The sequence below is a fragment of the Corvus moneduloides genome, chromosome 1 (assembly GCF_009650955.1).
Source record: "Corvus moneduloides isolate bCorMon1 chromosome 1, bCorMon1.pri, whole genome shotgun sequence".
Lineage (NCBI taxonomy): Eukaryota > Metazoa > Chordata > Aves > Passeriformes > Corvidae > Corvus > Corvus moneduloides.
Genome location: NC_045476.1, coordinates 74073068 through 74092243, shown reverse-complemented (window position 1 = coordinate 74092243; position 19176 = coordinate 74073068). Strand labels below are relative to the sequence as shown.

Sequence of the window (19176 nt, the reverse complement as noted above, 5' to 3'; positions counted from 1 at the left end):
AATATAAACTTTCTGCCTCCTCTTCATGTTTTTTCAGACCTGACTGCTCCTGTGTGTGTGCTTCAGTGTTCAGGAGGGTTTGCTCTTCCAGGGTTGCTTGTGCAGAGGAGTTACAGAGTACAGAGATCAGGAAGCAATTGGTGTGAGGGGGAAGGTCGGAACAGGTGCTAGGAAAACCCCTTTTCAGATATAGTTGACTTCAAGCGTTGGAGAGGCCCAGTGTTTAAGTCGTATTCAGAGGTGGGAATGATCTAGAAGTGCATTCCTCTCTTAAAACTGGAGAGGGAAAGAGTGGTCACAGCTGCAGCTGCTGTTTGCAGTTGCCTTTCAGGAACACTTCAGTTTATATACCCTGCCTGGGAAAGCCCAAATCTCTCAGCCTTAAGGTTTCCAAAACATGTAGCAGCTGGCCAGCTTTAGCTGCTTGCTGCTGTTGGAGGTGAAGGTCAGAGTTGATCTTGAGCCCTCTTCCCGCTGGAAGAATGGTGGCAAAGACTCCTGTGGGAAAGGCTGCTGAGTCAACCACAGAGTGTGCAGCTACCAGTGAGGTGGAGGAAAGCCTCCATGCTGTAAAAATAGCTGCACTAGGAGCTCTAGTACACTTAAGTGCTTATTTTTCCATGTGTGATCTCATGCAAACCAAGCTGCTGGGCAGTATGACATAGTAGTTGGCCAAAAATAAAACGTAACTCAATCAAAATTTTTTTTATGAACTTAACCTTTGGTGGGTAGGAGAGACAGGTACTCTGTTTTCTCTTTTACGTTGTTAGAAAAAAATCCAGGGGGCAAAAGAGATGAAGATGGGATTGACACCTGATATCCATTTTGTGGTGATGGCCACAGGTAAAGGGTAGAAACTGTAGCCTTCTAGCACAGGAAAGTTATGTCTCTAATACAGTGAGAAAATGTACGTGGGATCTCTCTGGGTGCTTCTGCAGCTGATTTCATTAAATGGAGTTTGGGTGAGTACTTGATGCTGCAAAAAAGTTACAGACTTAAAAGCATTTGAAGCTGAAGCCCATGAAGATGGGGCAAGACCAGCAGCCTTGGGACAAGGTGTCCAATCCTTGTGGATAAGCCTCAGAAAAATGTCTTTAGAGGCCTTTAGTGGTTCATTTTCCTTCACTGTTTGATGCTTGGTCAGCCATTTATTTGGTTCTGTATTTTGGTCAGTTGAGGTAAGCCTGTGTTTGTGTACGGTGAGCTTAAACCATGAAACCCCTGTGGCAAAAGCCATTGAATGCCTGGTCATGCTGGTGGTTCCACTGGCTATGAACCTAATAAATGTATGAATGAAGTAATGTCAGGGCTAGCATTACACTCTTCAGGAAGAAGAGTGCCTTAGTAATCCCTTGCTTGTGGAGAAATGGACCGCCCTGAGGACTAGGATTGCTTTCCTCCATCTTAGAAAGTGGTGAAAACCTTTATACTCCTGAATTTCACGTGTCAAAGTATGTGCATCTCATGACAAAACTCTGGATACAAACAAGCAGATATAAGACATTGTTTTGTTTTGTTTGTTTTAGACATTAACATAACTTGTAACTATTTCAGATTTTGTTTCTGTAACAGCAAAAGCCAGGAGAGACAATCCCCAACATCACAATCTTGTCATTACCCTTCTCCTCTGCAGGGCCTCTGACCTGTTTCTGCTGGACACGCGGGCGGTGTGGGCGTCGGAGGAGGGCTGGCTGGAGTTCGACGTCACTGCCACCAGTAATATGTGGGTGATGAACCCCCAGCACAACATGGGACTGCAGCTGAGCGTGGTGACCCGGGACGGTAGGTTATGGGCCAGGTAACTTGAGTCACCCCTCAGTCTCTTGGATGCTCTCTAGAAGTAGTGCTAACAGAACTCAGCTGGGATGTGGCAGAGTGAGCACTCTGAGTTTGTAAAGCAGCTGTAACCAACACCATGAGCAAGATGTCTGAGGGCACAGGTGGTGGGCTGTCATTTTCTGGCTGTCCCATGATGGACATGTCTGAGTGAGGTCAGGTGTCTCTAGACAGTACCAGGACCATCTGGTGGAGGTGGGTTTGGGTAGGGCCTCAGTTTCTGTATTAGAGGTAGAAGGGGGCATGGAGCTGGGATGCGATGTGGGGTGAGTTTTAGGGATGAGAGGAAGAGAAGAGGCAGATAGATGGGTATGTACCTCCCCATGTGGGTTTATGGCAGCCCTCCTGGAGGCTGTGGCTGCTGTTGATGCTCAGATCTCATCAAAGCTGACGTGTGATCACTGCTGGAGAAACGATGTGGTTGCTGTGTGGGGCAGCTGCAATGACAGCATTTCACAGCCTACAGAAACTTTGAAAGGGGGAGAAGAAAGGAAAAGACTGCAAAAGAGCATGAAATTGAGTGTTGGAAGATAAGCAGTGAAGAGGATCTAGATGAGCAGAAGGTGACCAAAAAGATGACCGTGACATTTGTCTTCTATAGGAACCAGTCTCCAACCTTGTTTTCTTTCTATTGCTTCATGCTGGAGTTTGGTACACCTGTGATGTCAAGTAAGACTAGAGGGGCTGTCCACATCTCCCTGAGGAAATGTTACTGCCAGCCCTACCTCCCCAGCTGGGCTGAGAGCCCATCACCGTGCTCCTGACAAAAGCACACCATCTCTTTGCCCCCTGCTGTCCCTAGAGGTCTCCTAATCTCATGTCTGCTTCTTGTGTTTCACAGGAAGCAGAATGAATTTCATGACACATCTGAGTTTAGTGTTTACATATCTATCTATATAATTTTAAAGCCAAAACAGTACTAGAGATGCCAAAGGGGAACCAAGGAACCAGATGCTGCAGTAAGGTCTTGTCCAGTATGGGTGGAGTGCTGTCATAAAAATGTCCATAGGTCGTGGTGGCAGGAAAGGAATGTTTGGTGTTTAAAGAAGAGTCTGAGCAAGAAGAGAGGAGACACTGCTTATGGGGATACCAGGTTGTTGAAAGGAGCAATCCAACTGCACCGTTTCTCTAACACTCCCTTTTCTGTTTGTCTTGAAGGTTTCAGTGTAAACCCTAGAGAAGCAGGCCTGGTAGGGCGAGATGGCCCTTATGACAAGCAGCCTTTCATGGTGGCCTTCTTCAAAGTGAGCGAAGTTCACCTACGCACCACTAGGTCAGCGACCAGCAGGCGCAGGCAGCAGAGTCGAAACCGTTCCACCCAGACTCAGGACGTTTCGAGGGTGTCCAGTGTCACAGGTAATCATGGAGCATGGGGAATTGTGCAACACAAGCTGGAATGACTTCTTGTAATGGCTCTGGTTGCTTTGGAGTGCAGAAGCAAGAAGGGGGTCGTGAGGTGGGATGCTCTTCCTTGGGCGAATAGGTTACATCCGCAAGGCTGTGGAAGAGGAGGTCTCACATAATGAAACTTACAGGAGTCCTCTTGAATCCAGCATGGAGCCCAGACCCCCATGTGAAGTTGCATCCATTGAATTCAAGGTGGTGAGGTATTTTAACCATAACTCTTGTGCATGTAGGTTGCTTGTTATGCAGTATTTGTCTAGAATTATGCCCTGTGAAATGCAGTATTTAAAAGACTCCATCTCTGTATACACTGAGATTTATGGTGTTGCACATATGCATTCCCAGCAGAGTCCTCTTTCAGTTTTCCTTGGAAAAAAACAAGGTAGGACAGCACGAGATGCTTTATTGTTTTTAACCTTGTGAGAACATCAGCATACAGATGGTGAAGTACATTTCCAGGCAGGCAAAGAAGTTTGCCTGTTTACTGTGGAGAGGTTGCACATTGTAGGTGTTCTACAACAGGCTCGTGAGTGCTGTTGTGGGCTGGTGGGGCAATAGAGTAATAATGATATTTTGGCAGAAATTGAGTCTTCTAAGTCTTGTCTGTTTTCCAGCACCACAGTGCTACAAGCCCTTTATTCATTGAGTACCTTCTTTTCTCTCAAACATTTCAGCCTATTCCAAGGCTTGCTTGATTAATTTGCTTATGCTGCCCCCTTCGTTTCCAATAGGATCCCTGCTTTTCCCATGTCTGGAAATTACTATGCCCCAAGGAAGAGAGGCAGTTGTATTTTTTTAGTCTATGTCCAAACACAGCAGAAGGAGACGAGCCAGCATTGCTGACACTTAGCTGGTGGGAATCTGTAGGCTGTTCCCTGCTCTTGCATGCTTGGGTTGTGGGTGAGCCAAGCTGCACCCAAGGTGGCTCCATGCTGCAGGGAGCAGAGCCAGGTTGGGAGCCCTTCCAGGGCTGGTGGCCAGGGTTTGTGCATGGCCGTGTGTTGACTCAGCTCAGTTGTTCCAGCCCATCGTGGAGATGGACTTGCCCTCTGGGCTAGTGTGTGCCAGCAGCAGTTGGCCACTTAGGGGCCTTTGCATGTCTTTGTGGTGCACACTGCAGCATGGCTGTGGGTTCCTGTGCCATGCCTTGCAAGTGCCAGACTCAGCTGGGTGTGAGATGTCCCTTCCTGGATTTTAAGGGCAGGAGGAGCAACTCAGTTCTGCAGCCTGACTTCACCAAGGGAGGCTGGCCAGTGCCAGTGTGGCATTTCTGGAGGACTTACCATCTAATCTGCCATGAGAGCACCTTCTGTGGGTCTAGATTGCTGAGACCTGCTTTGGTCCTGGTCTCCTTCAGTTTTCCATGCTGCAGTTTTAAAGCTGGACATCGTAGCTGCTTGCGGAGTTACTTTCCTGCATGATGAGCTTGCCATGGGCACAGGTGGCTTATTCAGCTGGGTGTTGTAAGCCCAGCTGTTGTGCAGGCAGCTCTCCCACTCAGGTAGGCTCAGCTCCTGTGCTCCCTTCACAAGAGCCATTTTTTTAATGCGTTCACAGTGCTTTGGGGAAGTTACTTGCTGCATTGCTGTTTTGCGGTGCTACTGGCACTTGGAGTCAGGATAAGCTCCAGGTTTCTCTCCCTGGCTCTGCAAACTTCACAGTGCTGAAACAAAATTTTCACACTATTAAATCAGGCAATGTGACTCAAAGCCCCAGGGGGAGCAGATATGTTGGGCAAAAAGGGCCATTTGTACTTTGCTGTTTTCTTGACTACACCACACATCAGGTCATAAAATTCTAAAATGACAAAAAGGGAAAAAATAGCTGGCATTCTGTGGTCTCGTGGGCTTATTTTGGGCCAGCTTTAATTTAAAACCTGGAATTTGGCAGCAGAGTAGTCAACAAGGTATAGTGAGACTGTGGATTTAAGGCAGGGGAAAGGAAGGGAATTTAAAGTTAAAATGTATGTTTGGTTGGTTTCTGTGTTTAGAAAAGAGAGACTACATCATCTTGTTTTCCTTTCTAAGTGTGACACTCTCAGACAGTTCTCTTTAAGAAGTGGTTGATTTGACAGTCCAAGAGGCGCACCAATGAACAAAAAGTTTTTAGCGTTAGAGATCACAGGGCCTTTTACTTTTTTTTTGACCTGGGAGGATAAAAAAATGCTGATGCATGGTGGGGCTGAGGAAGTGTTCTCCCCAGGATGAAGCAGAAGGCAAGTCCAGGGATTGTCCTGAAGGCTGTCCAGCTCTTCTGAGGGTGCCCTGATGCATCTGGACCCAAAGTGGGTGCTGCAGAACTGGGATGCTGCAGTTCCCTTCTGTGCATCCTCACTGGGCATCTTCTTCTCTTGTTGTGTCTCACATCTTGTCAAATTTTTGGTCTGTGCTCTTCCCCAAGCTAGGATTGCTGCTGCCTACCAGGGCTTGAGAGCAGTTTCTCTCTTGCAGAGCAAGGCAGTTGTTTGGTTTTGATGGGGTTTTTTTGTCGATTGCTAGATTTTGTAGATTTTTTTGTAGATTCCTTCCTCTATGTTAATCAATACACAGGGTTTTCTTTTTTCAGTCCAAAAAGGAATCCCTTTCCCAAAAGATGCTGTAAGTTGTTTTGGGATGGGATGTTTCAAAAAGCCCCATTTACTCTTGAGATGTGGCAAGTACTTCAATCAGTTTGGAGCACATGAAGCATGCTGCTGGGCTGGTACTGGACCTGGGGAGGCAGGGAGTTAGGTGAGAACATGCTGCTGAGTGTGGGAAAGGGACCCCATTATGCTCACTTTGATGTGCAGTTGTCCTGAAGTCAGTACCAAGGGCTCAGATGCTAAGGCTGTGGCTGTGGCACAAGGTTCTTAATGCTCTGTATTTTTTTGCCAAGAATGCTTATTTCCCTGTATTATAAACACATAATTATCACTGCCTTATATAAAGCAGAACTGAGCAACTCCCATGGTTATAAACTGCTTTGACATAGAATCCTGCGTCATTGCATTCCTGGAGCCTCAATTCTTCTGCAGGAGGAGGATGAGCAGGAAGAAAAGGAGTATTTTCATCTGTTGAGGCTGAATGTCATATGCCAGCTCTGGCCCAGGACATGGAGGAGCACAATGGGTGGGAGGAGCGGGCAGGTGTTTCTCTGCTGTTGGCAGGGCCTGGAGGCCCTTGCTCAGTGCAATCTTGCAGTGGGTTGAACTCATGCTCTCAGACTCGTGCTGACCCTCCAGCTGACCAAAGAGATGGGACTGTCCAGCATAACAGGTGGTGACCCTCTGCCCTTCAGCCAGCTCCATGATTTATGGTTTTTGCACAGGGCTATCTCCTCATCCAGTGGCGATAATCCTTCTCTTCTGCAAGTCAGCCTTCAGGCACATCCCCTTCTGTCAGCCCCTCCTCATGGAGAGGATTTAAACGCCTGACTTTGGACTGCGCTTGCTGCTCTGAATGAAACTCAAGCCAAGTCCCTTTTCAGGTCCTTCTCTTCAGCCATCCTAGGGCCCCCAGGACTGGTGTGAGGTGCTCCACAAAAAATGGAGAAGCCCTTCAAGTGGCCTTTCCTTCCAGCAGACATGCAAGGCACCAGATAGATTTCCCTGCGTGTATGGGAAGCAGATACCGCAAAGGGCAGCATGCGCAAACACGGAAGGCAAATAAGGCCAAGTGCTGTTGTGATGGCAAGGGCCTTGTTAATGAACCTCGTTATCTGGCAGCCAATCTTCCCTTCACTATAGTTTTCCCTTCAGTACAGTGTTTGGATGCAGACTGGAGCAGCGTGGCCAGCATTTCTGTATGTGCCTTCACATGCGGGTTTACGTCAGCCCAACATCTTCCCTTCTTCCCACCCAGGCAGATCACTTTCATGTGAAGTGAGCTGCTATTAACTGTGTGATCAGTTTACACCAGCTTTATCCAGACAAATCACCAAAGTCAAACACCAAGAAGAAGGGGCTGGCCTTGGAGACCTCTGTGAAAGCTATTTTGAATCACAGAAGCAATTAATTACTGTGTGGAATTTGATAAACTGGCATGTTGGGAGCAGCAAGGGTATTCTCAGATGGATCGACCTCAGTAAATATTTATATGTTCTTTGCCAGCACTTAATGTGGGAGAGGTTATAGGAAATCTAAGGTGGGTGCAGAAGTATCTGTAGGAGGAAGACCATTAGGGTCAGGCTGTTCTCTCACCCTTTTCAGCAACACACATGCCAGTGTCCAGCCTTAAGAGAAACATCTGTGCTTGCAGAAAGTTAGACTTTGGGTCCCGGTGAAAGCAGACAACATTCAGTGCAAAGATACCACAGAGACAAGCCATCTTAGCTGTGCTGTTTTAACTGTGCTGCTTCAGGAGTTATTTTTAAGTGCAGAACTAGAGGTTTGAGCTTTTTTTAAATCTCTGTTTTAGACAAAATTGTTTGCAGTATGATTAAATTCAGTGCCTTGTAAATGCCAAGTTAGCATTTCTGAATTGGTATGTTCAGGGGAAAAAATAGAGACAATTTTGCTAAACCCACAAGGAGCCTACAGGAGCTCCCAAAGCAGCTGTCTAAACTCCCAGAAGATGCTGAAGGCCTCTGGCGAGCAATCCTTGCAATTTGTGCTGTGGCAGTGTAGGCCAGCCCTGTGGCAGTTGTTTGCAGCACCTCCCCTCTGCCGGCTGCCTGCTCTTGGCCCTCCTGGCTCCCTGCTGCAAGGCTGGCGGGAAGGAGCACAAACCCTGTTGCCTCTTGGCAGTCCTTGAGTGGCAGTTTGGGCTAAAACAGCTGAGCATGCTGACCTGGGGTGGCTGATGCTGCTTTCCAGGCTTTGGAGAAAATGTGTTGTGGAAGCCAACTTCAGTAGCTCAGTGAGCTTTAGCTCACTGCCAAAACCCCGTGACTCTGTGTATTCCTCTTCTTTTCAGACCCATAACTGGATATACATCCAATGTACATAGCTCTAAGGCATATGCTGAGCCCCTAACTGTAGGGAATGATTATGTGCATCTGTATTGCTGCATCTTTTTCCCCAATTCAGAAAGCCACTGCTAAGGGTTGCTTAAAGGTTTGTGACTTCCCTAAAGTTAGGCTAAAATAGCTTCCAAAAAGTAGATATAGTAGGCAAACACATAACAAAAGAAGAGGACAGGGGATCTTGGGGTGAGGGATAAACAGGGAAGAGTGTAAACCCAGGGAGAGAAGATGTTTAGTGTGTTAACATTTAGGAAAGCAAAGGGTGAAGCTGGGCAAGTGAGGAGGTAGAGCTGTCTGCATCTGCCTTGGGTGGAGAGCAGCCAGGGCTCCATGCAGAGTGTGAATCAGGTGACTCCGACCAGTGAGCTGAGGCGAGTTTTTGGGGGTAGTGTGAGAGAGGACACGTTCGTAACATGTTCTGCTTGGTGTAGCTTGTTAAGCAGCTCTTTTTTTCCGCCCCTGTGTTTTCTTAAACTTGTGATTGCTTGCAGCCTTCCTTCCCACTCCTGTTTTCTCTGCCTCCCTTGCCTTCTCCCCTTTCCTGTAGCAGATTTGGGTAAATTGCAGCTGGATTTGGAACGTAGCATCATTTTGCCCACTCAGTTGTGAATAGATCAACTCCACTGTCAAATACAGATAGTTTTCCTCTAAACAAACTATATATTTCCCATTGAAGAACAATTAGGTTATGTTTTCAGGTACTTTAATGAAAGCCTTTGATCACTAAAAGTATCTTCTCTTTTTTTTCCCCTCATTATGATCAAATCATTTCAAAACGTCTCATGCTAGAAATTTGCTCCTGGGCTGAGCCAGGGGCTGGAAAGCTTCATCCGAAATAAACCACCACACCCTGGTTTCTACTGGGTATGTCTGGTTTGAAAATGGAAAGCTTGAATAGAGAGACTCGCCTCCATTCTTGCTACCGTGTGCTCCTGGAAGAGCGAATGTTTATGCTGCAGGAGGCTGTTAACCAGCTCTGCTCACCTGATTAAATCCGTGATTGAAGCGAAGCTATTGAAAGTCTGAAATGCAATCCTTAGAGTTTAAAACCCAACTGCTTCTAAAAACAACTCTCTAATCTTTAGTGGTTGGGAAGCTGGGCTTGAGGTGGACGGTTTTTTTCAGCCCTCAGTGTTAACTGTACCCAGCTGTACTGCTGTGCTGCCCTTAATGTCAGCTGGATGTGCTTTTAGTATTATAGTTTTTCTTTTGAATAAATATTTGCATTTGTAGTTCCCAAACTTTGGGGGGGGTGCTGGAGGGAAGAAAAAGAAAGGCTTATTCAGAGCCAAGGAAAAAGTCACTAAAAATATTTTTCTATCCCAGCTGCTGCATCTGGGGAAAGCTGCACTGGGAGGGTGCACTTTTGAGCCATGGTAGGGGCACCAGGGGGTGGTAACTGGAAGGTCCAGGGCAGCAGGAGGCAGGCACATCAGCCTGTGGCATCTGCCTGCTGAAGGGAGTGCCTTTACTTGCAAATGAGGGCTGTGAGGGAGGAGGAGGAGGCCCCTGTGGAAAGGCGTGGGAGGAAAACATGGATGGGGACTTGGGGTCCCAAGCTGCTTGGCTGAATTTGCTGCCATCTCTTCCTCTCATGCTTACCACTGAGTGCAAAGCACAGGATCAGCAGCTGTAGCTGGTGGCCAAGTCACCCCACTGCAAAAGTGGTTTCTGTGGCTGCTCTGCCGAGGTCCAGAAGCCACGTGAGGTGTCACAAAATCAGCAACCACCAGTCAGGGTGGATCTGTGCAGCCACCTGGAGGTGAAAGGCCCCTCTGTCACAGCTCAGCTCCTCCACTCACTGTGGTTCCAGGTGTTCGCATGCCGAGCCACCCCTCTTTCCAAATATAAATGGGAAATTCCACTCGCTGGCAAAAGCTGCTCTTTGTGGGATCATCAGGAGCAGCTCCTGCATGGTTGAAACATCCCCATCCATTGTGCCATGGCAAGGGAGAAGGTCTTGGTCAGGGCTTTGCATCCTGTGTCTCCACTTTTATTGACAATAAGGAGCAAGTGAATGGCGAGAGCATGTCCAGTGCTGTGTCATCTGCAGATACACAGTTTATGGAGACAAGAAATGTGTTTTTCAGAGCATGGTTTGTAAAGGTCCAAGGGCAGAGATGGTGCGATGGGTCACATGAGATGTGTGAGGCAAGCTGGGGATAAGGCACAGAGAGGAACATGGACATGGCTTCCCAGCCCACCTAAGCTGTTTGAGGGCTTCTGCAGACTGGTGCAGGGGCACAAGGTGATGATTAACCTTCCTGGAGCTGTAGTTCTTTCTCTCAGTGAGGGTGTGCAGATTCAGCTCCCCAAAGTCAACACAAGTCAGAAATGGCAGCCGAGGAAGTGCGGTGAGCGTGAGCACCCAGTGAGGATGCAGCCTATGCTGGGCTGAAGGAGCAGATTTATTTTTAAGAAGTTGTTTTACTGGAGGTGTTTTCCAAGCACTTTAAAGACAGCTGAAGTAACTATAACCGAGTCCCTGTTACTTGGGTTCCTCCATTCCCACAGGCATCTTAAAAGCTTCAGCCCTGCTTTAGATGTCCCTCAACACCCTTTTCCTTTTGGCTGCGGAGGGAACTCGTCATTTCTCACTGCTGAGCCCACAGCATGCACACATCTGGCCAGCTGTGCCCTCCAGCAATGCTCTGCCTGTTTTACTTTCTAAATTCTTGTTTTGCTCTTTTTCTTTTAACAGATTACAACAGCAGTGACTTAAAAACAGCGTGCAGAAAGCATGAGCTTTACGTTAGCTTCCAAGACTTGGGATGGCAGGTGTGTGATGTTTCTCTCTGGGTAAACCAGACATTTTGTTATGAAATGTTATCTAAACAGTGTCACGGTAATTCCACTCGAGTCTGGCATTATGCTTTAAAATGTCCCTTGTGCCTCCTCACTATAACCAGTCACAGAGAAGGGCAAATAAATATTGATAGTTGTGACATTTGATAAGATCCAGAGAAAGCTTGATACTTTATGAGATTCAAGTATACAGTCATTCTCTGTCACTCATGGGAGTCACAGTACGGGCAAGGGCTTATATCTGTGTACCTCTAATGATAAGGAAAACAATCTGATGTTAAGCAGTGATTTTAACTAAATTTTTTTCTAGTGATCACCCTGATTTTAACCTTGGCCATTGTTTGAAATCCTCCACAATCCCTGCCCCACAATTAGCACTGCCTGCGGTAGGTAAACTGAAAACTGGGTTTAGTTGCAACACCATGAAGCCAGAAAGTTGTTTAGAGTAAGTTATTTAGGGCCAGGCTATAGTGCAATCAAACATTACATTTCAAAGGTAGTTTGACGAGAGGGCCTGCAGGAAATGTTGGAACATAAAGGCCTCCAAACCACAAGCCCCACAATGCAGCCGAGCAAGAGTTTTAGGGATAAAGCCCTCTTAGTTCATGATAGTTGAGCTGTACGTAGATGTGCACCTTTGTTCAGACATTAAAATCAGTGTGTCCATGGAAAAGTGATGGCACACACACACACAAAAAAAAAAAAAAAAAAAAAAAAAAAGGCCAACTAAAACCCAAGCAGTTTCAGTGAAAACACATTTTCACCCTCAAGGAAGAAGTTAGTGGAAAATTTTCAGCTGCTCTTAATTGCATGCAGTTGTCTATTGAACCACGTTCTGTTTGTTTCCCTAAAAAGGACTGGATAATCGCTCCAAAGGGCTACGCAGCCAACTACTGTGATGGGGAGTGCTCGTTCCCACTCAACGCCCATATGAACGCAACCAATCATGCCATTGTACAAACTCTGGTAAGTCTCCAGGCAGCTCAGTGCCAAAGCACCAGGTGAATTTGTAAACAATATACCAGTGGCTCAGTTGTGTTTTCTTTCTTGGCAACAGGTTCATCTTATGAATCCTGATTATGTTCCCAAACCATGCTGCGCACCTACCAAACTAAATGCCATATCTGTTCTTTACTTTGATGATAATTCTAATGTAATCTTGAAGAAATACAGGAATATGGTAGTAAGAGCTTGTGGATGTCACTGACAAACAGTCTTCACATGGACTCTGTGATGCTGCCATGAACTTGGATACAGCCCTCCCTGCTTTCATGATCTTGGGAAAAAAACCATGTGACGAATCACCCTTCAGAACACCATGTATGTGCCTTGTGGGAGGAAGGGGTGTGGGGACCACCCCCCGGGGTGCGAGCAAACTGCTAGACTTCTTGCAGACTGACCCTACACCATGGTGGCTGCTCAGCTCAGCAGCAGCAGCAAAATGCCCACACACTTTATTTGGCTGGGATGGTCTTAATCTCACAGAGCAGCTTGGCCTGTAGCAGGTGCTTGGACACGTGCTGCAGTTTTACCAGATGGGCACTCAACACCCAAAACAAGTGAGGTCTCTTTTTGGGGGTGGGGAGGGAAGATGAGAGGGAGAGGCAGAGAAGCTAAAGGACGTGGTGTTAGCACTTCAGACATGGAGTGTACCTCTCATGCAAGATCCTTTTGGCCAGAAGGACCAGTTACTGCACCTAGACTGTTAGATGTCAGGAGGAGACTGTCATGACAGTAAGCATCTAAAATTGTGCCAAAGCAGATGTTTCAGTTCTCTTATGCTCCAAGCACCGTTTAACTCTGATCTTGCAAGCGTAAGATGGCTTGGCTGCACCCTATGTTAGAAACACCATGAACTCAGACCCTGGCTGGTCTTCCCAGTTCACCATCTGACTGAGCAATACAAATTTATACACTTGTCTTATGCAACTTCCTTCCACTCCCCACATGGAGCTGCCTCATCTACTACCACTTGCCCAGGAAGGAAGTCAGGACACTTCTACAGCTGTAATTTAGACGTAAAAGCTTAGGGGCCATTCATTCTCTAGCTGAACAGTTTGTTTACAGGAAGACAGAATGTCAACAACATTTGCAATCTTTCAACTCATGCAACTAACAAACTGGTATAAAGGATATGCGGCGTAGAGCCATGGTTTGTCTAGCAGAAGCTAATAGCAAATTGTTTTGATCAATATTAAACTTGTATTAAATGCACTTACCTCTACTTGCATTTAAAAGGCTTCTTGTAAATACAAGCTATAATTTATTGCACTTGTCACTGTATATTCATTGTGCTGTATCATTTATAGAAAGACTGCTTTTTTAAAAAGTTTTTATTTAGAAAAAATCTCAGTGTAAACAATTGTACCACTTTGATTTTATACAAGAAACTCATGAGATTGTGCTTCACTAGAAAGTTGTTAAAAATGTAATAAAGGCTTCCTGAAAGGCAGATATACACACGTTGATCCAATACACCTGCCAGTACAACATTTCTCTTTCACTGTGGCTTTTTCACCTTCACACATTTTCTGATCAAACAGAATCAAAAGTTCTGGACAGACAGTGAAGTGAAGAACCAGGAGAAATTCACTGGTTTAAAAGTTCATTGATGTTTTGCCTTTTTTTTTTTAATAAAAAAGAAAATCAACCCAACTTACTCCATATGATGGACAAAACCCAGCATCTTGACAGATTAGTCAAATTAGCCTGTAGAAATCCTCATTCCATGAGTTTCTGTGCACATGAGACAGCAGAATTCAGTCCTTGGTTTGCTGTTGCCTTTGTATCGTGACAGTCTCTGCAATGTAAATTCTTTGGCTTTCAGTTAAGTCTAACATGGAACATCTTATGCACCAAAGAATAGATTCATATTATAATCCAAGACACCCCAAAGTGTGTGGTCCTAGCATTCAAACTTATCAATGCTTACAGCTTGGAAAAACGTTAAGGCTCAAGAAGAGGGGGGAACTATTTGTCACTACTGTAGAAGAGCTGAATGGAAAAAAATATTGTACTACTTGTTCTCTAGGTACTCTGACTAAGGAGCAGGTCAGCACAATGTCTGGATTCAGGGGATAGGAAACACATGGTCAGCTCTGGAGTCTAACTGATCATTTACCATTAATGGAGAAGTTATAACAGCACCTATTTTTTCACTCTGGCTCTAGAGAAGTAGAGCATAGTTGTGCCTCTGGAGCTGGATGGCAGCAGCCTATGGAAATCCACCTGACACATATACACTATGGCATCAGTAACGTTCAGGCACATGTTACAGTGCCATCACTTTCATTATGGCTAGACCTCCCATGCTGAGAGGATTAACAGGAAACAACCAGCTCATGGTGGCCTGGTATCTTCCAAGGTGTGTGTGTTTTCAACCTTTCAGCAGCTATATTAAGACAAATAGGGTTTAAGTACAGTTCTAGAGGCAAAAGTGACTCAACACAGCTGTAGCTTTTGCCTTTCTAGTAACGGTAAGTAGTTTGTAAGGATTACTTTTTAACCAGATCTAACCTGAAGACAAAAATATTCTACTGCTGCCCTTCAGTTGGTTTTCTTAACGTATTTTGGTCTCAAAGGAAACCATTTACACTTCATTGCGGGAACGCAGAAATGCAGTGCAACTACCAATGCTGAAAATACTCTTGATTTGCACAGTAACTACTTGTTAGCTTTCCTTCACACACAGAGAGGGATGTCTCTAACACACACACAAAGGGAAGATACCAAAGTTAAGTACATTCAATTTCCTAGAAACAAAGAAACAAAAAAAGCCCCACCCCCCCAAATACACTATTTGAAAATTGGCAAAGATAGAAATCCCTCAGCTACTGTACAAAGACAGCCAGGGACAGAGCATCCAGACTTTTATTACAATTCATCCCTTGCCTGACGCAAGACAAAGCTATGCAGTGATTCAAGGTCTCTCGTTCCATTGTGTTCACTGACTTTCTTTCCACCTCGGAAAAGCAGAAGTGTAGGATAACCACGTACCTTCAAAAGACACACGCAAAAGAAACTTGCTATTAATGTTCAAACTTGTATCCATCATTCATATTTACCTGATTCTGAAAAGTCATCAAACCCCTCTAGAACAATAAGCTATTTTAATTTAAGAAACCAAACCCACAGCAGAACTTTCATTGGCAGCCTGCAGTATCTGAAGTTTTTTAAGAGAATGGGGTAATACATGTTCATCTAGGCTCTCAGAATGGCAGCTCCAGCTCTGTCTCAATTGTCTGCCTACCAGCTCTGAAAGACTTTTCTTTCTAGGAACTGAATTTAGCATTGGATACCACAAGACTACCTGGTGCTTTCAGAGAGAGAGGTTTCCTAACGTAGGGACTTCTTCAGCTTTGTCCAGTAATGAGAATAACCAAGTCTGAACAAACAGTTCAGGAAAGAAATGGTGTCAGCAGGTGCCTCTTTTTGGCTAACACAGCTGTACTGTCACCAGGCACCTGGAGTGCAGCAGCCAGTTGGGCTGCATGCTGGAGCCTCCAACATTTGCTGCACAATACTGTCCCTTCATTTCAGAACTTTCACACTTACAGAAAATCTGTTGCAGACGTACGTTCCACAGTGCAGTCTACTTCTGCTATTTTGACATCAGTCAAACCTGGAAATTGCTCCTTTGGCAAGGTTCTCCCAGGTTGGAGCCAAGTTCTTACAGTGACCACACCTAGAAACAAAAGAGGGAGATTTGTTTATGCAGATACACTTTCCACTTTCTCTCTTGCTGTTCTTGCTGCAATTGCTGTAAGTTTAACTAGCTGCCTTCCTATCCCCTAATGATTTGGCCCTCCAACTCCCTTGAACTATTATGTCAGTAAATGAGCTAAAAAAACAAGTGATTTTATTTAAGTTAAGCACTGAAGTACTTTCTGGCCTTTGTTAGTCTTGCCTAGAATGGTACTCTAGATGTCCTTGCATTAACATTTTACCCCACAGAGGAATATGAAGCCAAATAAAGACAAGCACAGAGAACTATTCAACTGGAAAAAAGATGATCTCTTGGAAACAAAACTTCTTTTAGGAAGACACAGAATATCTGTAGTATGAATTAAGTTTCAGGTAGCATATGCCAGTTATGGTAATGTAGCCCAAAGTTTAGTTAGTTAAATGAGATTTTAATATCCCTATTAAATTTCTTCCAGTTCCTAATGGCCTTCCTTGACCAATGCATAGTAAAGCATTCTAATTTTCGTTTATATTTTGAACTTGCTTGAGCCAAGTTCCTAATGTGAACTTCTTACTGCCTGCAAGAAGAATTCCCAAAGCACTTTTAAAGCTGCACTGTCATTCTGTTCTAAGCCAGCTGCACCTTAATTAGGTTTATTAAAACAGACCCATAATTGCCTTGAGGCTGGATCAGGGCATTTACAAAAATAATGAAAGATGTCTCAGCAAAAGTTTTTCTTAATGCAAGCCAATGTATATTTAAACCACCTTGTTAATACCAGTGACAGTATAAAAGCATTTCTGACCATGCACAAAACTACTAGAACAGGATGATTTGTGCTTACAATGCAAGTTAACATTAATATTTATCCAAAACTAACGAAGAGACAGAACTAGATGGCAACATAATAGTGTTGCTGAGCCCTACATAAGTTAATCCGCTTGGAAGAGAATCTGGTCATTTATATGCAGAGTACTAACAGGCAGTCACAAGCCTGACTTTCAGAGCTAAAACTAGGATACAAGCTACATAAATATAGGAAGCATTTTCCTAAATGGTGGCTTTCAGAGCATTGCAGCCAGGCAGCACACATTGGTTTAAGAATGCTACATCCTGAAACTGCTGTTTCTCAGCCTAACATCCAACACTGATCCTATCTGTGAGATCCAGCAGTATCTCATGAGAATCTCATGAGATGAGGACATGGTATTGTTAATGAAAACCAATCAAAAAGGGAGCATTTTTTTGATCTTAAACTTTCCCAGAAAAAGTTGCTCCAGATAACGAACTAATAGATATGCCAACAAGCCCTGGGTTCAGAAATCACACTGGAAGCTGCTCTGAGCACAGGTGTGAACTAAGTTTCCCAGTCAGTTTTGCTGGTGGGGAGCAGAAGCAGCATAGGCACCAGACTCATTCTAAGTCCCTCCAGAGTACAGAGGGGATAAAGGCAGTGAGGAAAGAGCAGCAAACAATGAGGGGTGTGAGAGCTACGGGTAGGGTATTTCTTAACCCAGTGGTGGCAGATACTTGCTCACATCCAAAAGCAGATCCTTCAGATGGATGAGAGCATAGAAGTGGTTCTCAAGCAGCAGAGGGTGACAACACTGGAAAAGCCTGCAGCATTGAGCTTACATGAAATGAAATGCTCCCAGGTAACTCTTGCCTGCAGTAAGAAACACATTTATGCCTACTGTCCAAAATTAAACTGCAATATTTTGTTATGCTGAGCACATCTAATATGGGTTGCATTTGCTTGTGTTGCTTTGTAATGGGGTCTTTTATACCCCAAACAAAAGATCTTTTTATGTTTTATATATTGTGTTAATGGAATGCTAGTGTTTAAATCAGAGATGTGTTATCTTTCACACAGTGAAATACAGCTTAATTTTAATCTGTCCCCTTACACTAGGCTTCCTTCTGTTGGCTAAGAGACCAGCAATGGATGAGCAAGATGGCATGCAAGTTTCATTAAATTCAGCGGAGGCACAAATAAGACGAGTTCTATAAACCAGAGAGAGAACCATGAAATTTTATTTTTCTCTCAGAAAGGGAATAGTGAGAAAACTGGGGAAATACTTGTTCTACAAGTTTGAAATACTGAGGTCTTAACCCAGCTGGGGTCCCAGGCTCTGTTGGATACAGCAGTAATGGCAGATGCCAGACATTATTTTCATTTCTCCCCCCAATGCCTCCCATTGGGTGTCTACACCTACACCATCTGCATTGGACACTTCTACCTTGGGTCACCCTAAGAACATCCTAAAATTGTCATTTGTGCAAATTAGTTTTTTGACAGTTATTTGAAGAGTAACAGGCAATTAATTATCCATAGCTCAACAGTCTGTATCAAAACTCTGGTGGCTTGAATGAATCTTGCAAGCGAGGCTGGTTGTGGCAGGAGAGGGCCCTGAGGCTAGCATGCTCTTTTTTCTCAGCACTGAGATATGATGATGTGCTCCCCTCACCTTACCCTAATGCAGGGATAGGAGCATGCTGAGCCTGCAAAGAAAGCTTCACCCTCCTTGTTACCCTAGCATTACCTGGAGGCTGACACGGTAAACCTTCTACGTCAGCCTTTCCACAAAGAGGCAGCTCAAGAGATCTAAACCAGACTGAGTTTTTTTTTGTGCTGCAACTCTTGCCAACACACACATTCTTCAGCTAATTCGCAGTTTAGATCAAGGCAACAAATACAGTACTACAGCTCAAAGACCTACAGCAACTAATGCACTCACAGCTTAGACCAGCAATAATCCTGAACAGCAGCAGCTGCAAACTTCTTACCATGGAGCATAGAATTTAATAAAGGTGATCCCCCTGGCAATGGTTGCATCAAAGTCTTTTTCAGAGAGAGAGAGCACTGCAGCCTGCTCCAAAAAAAAAAGAAAACAAAAAAATGACAGAGAAAAAAAAGTCAAGCCTTTTTGAATATATAACAGCAGCCTACTGAGCTTTTACCTTCCTAAAAGGGAAACTGAAAATGGAAAAGATAATATTATTGGTAATATAAACAAGAGTAGCAGCAGCAGACCTGACTTTTACTTCTCAGCTACTTTCCTTCCCTAGAGAGATGCAGAGAAGAGCATATTTTGCACTGAATCTCATCCATAACTGGAGAAAAAAAGCTTTCCTGTTTTCAAAGGATTTGCCTGTATCCAAATTTTCAGTAATTGTAAAAAATCACCCCAATTTAATACACTGTGTTTCAAGGAACAGCCCTTAGAGGAGTTGGCTTCAAGCAGGTAATGGCCATCAGAGATTTTAATGAGGTATTCCAGGCACACAAGTGATGTCTCAAGAGCTGTTCTCTCTGTTCTTTCTATCCCTGCCTTGCATGCACAGAAGAAAAACTGTCACCAGGAACAGATTTGCCTGTCAAGAGGACATCACAACACCACACTTGCATGGGTGCCAGGAAGTGTTTCTACTCCTGATAATATCAGCAGCAAGGGAATGATGGGAGGATAGCACGTTGCTTATAGTCTCATATGAGAGCATGGAAC

General features: G+C 44.7%; 2 protein-coding genes across 2 annotated transcripts in view; one reads left to right on the top strand and one right to left on the bottom strand.

Moving 5' to 3' along the window:
• The window catches only part of BMP6 (bone morphogenetic protein 6), an 88471-nt gene extending 73489 nt beyond the window's left edge, over positions 1–14982 (top strand). The window contains exons 3-7 of the mRNA XM_032115919.1: positions 1634–1782; positions 2995–3192; positions 10883–10959; positions 11842–11952; positions 12044–14982. Coding sequence (XP_031971810.1) covers positions 1634–1782; positions 2995–3192; positions 10883–10959; positions 11842–11952; positions 12044–12193 — 685 coding nt within the window. The 3' untranslated portion in view covers positions 12194–14982. The remainder of the gene's footprint in view (positions 1–1633; positions 1783–2994; positions 3193–10882; positions 10960–11841; positions 11953–12043) is intronic.
• TXNDC5 (thioredoxin domain containing 5) overlaps positions 13608–19176 on the bottom strand; it is a 264424-nt gene continuing 258855 nt past the window's right edge. Inside the window, exons 8-10 of the transcript XR_004241496.1 lie at positions 18458–18540; positions 15541–15670; positions 13608–14982 (exon numbers count right to left, since the gene is read on the bottom strand). The gene's annotated coding sequence lies outside the window, so the exon portion shown is untranslated. The remainder of the gene's footprint in view (positions 14983–15540; positions 15671–18457; positions 18541–19176) is intronic.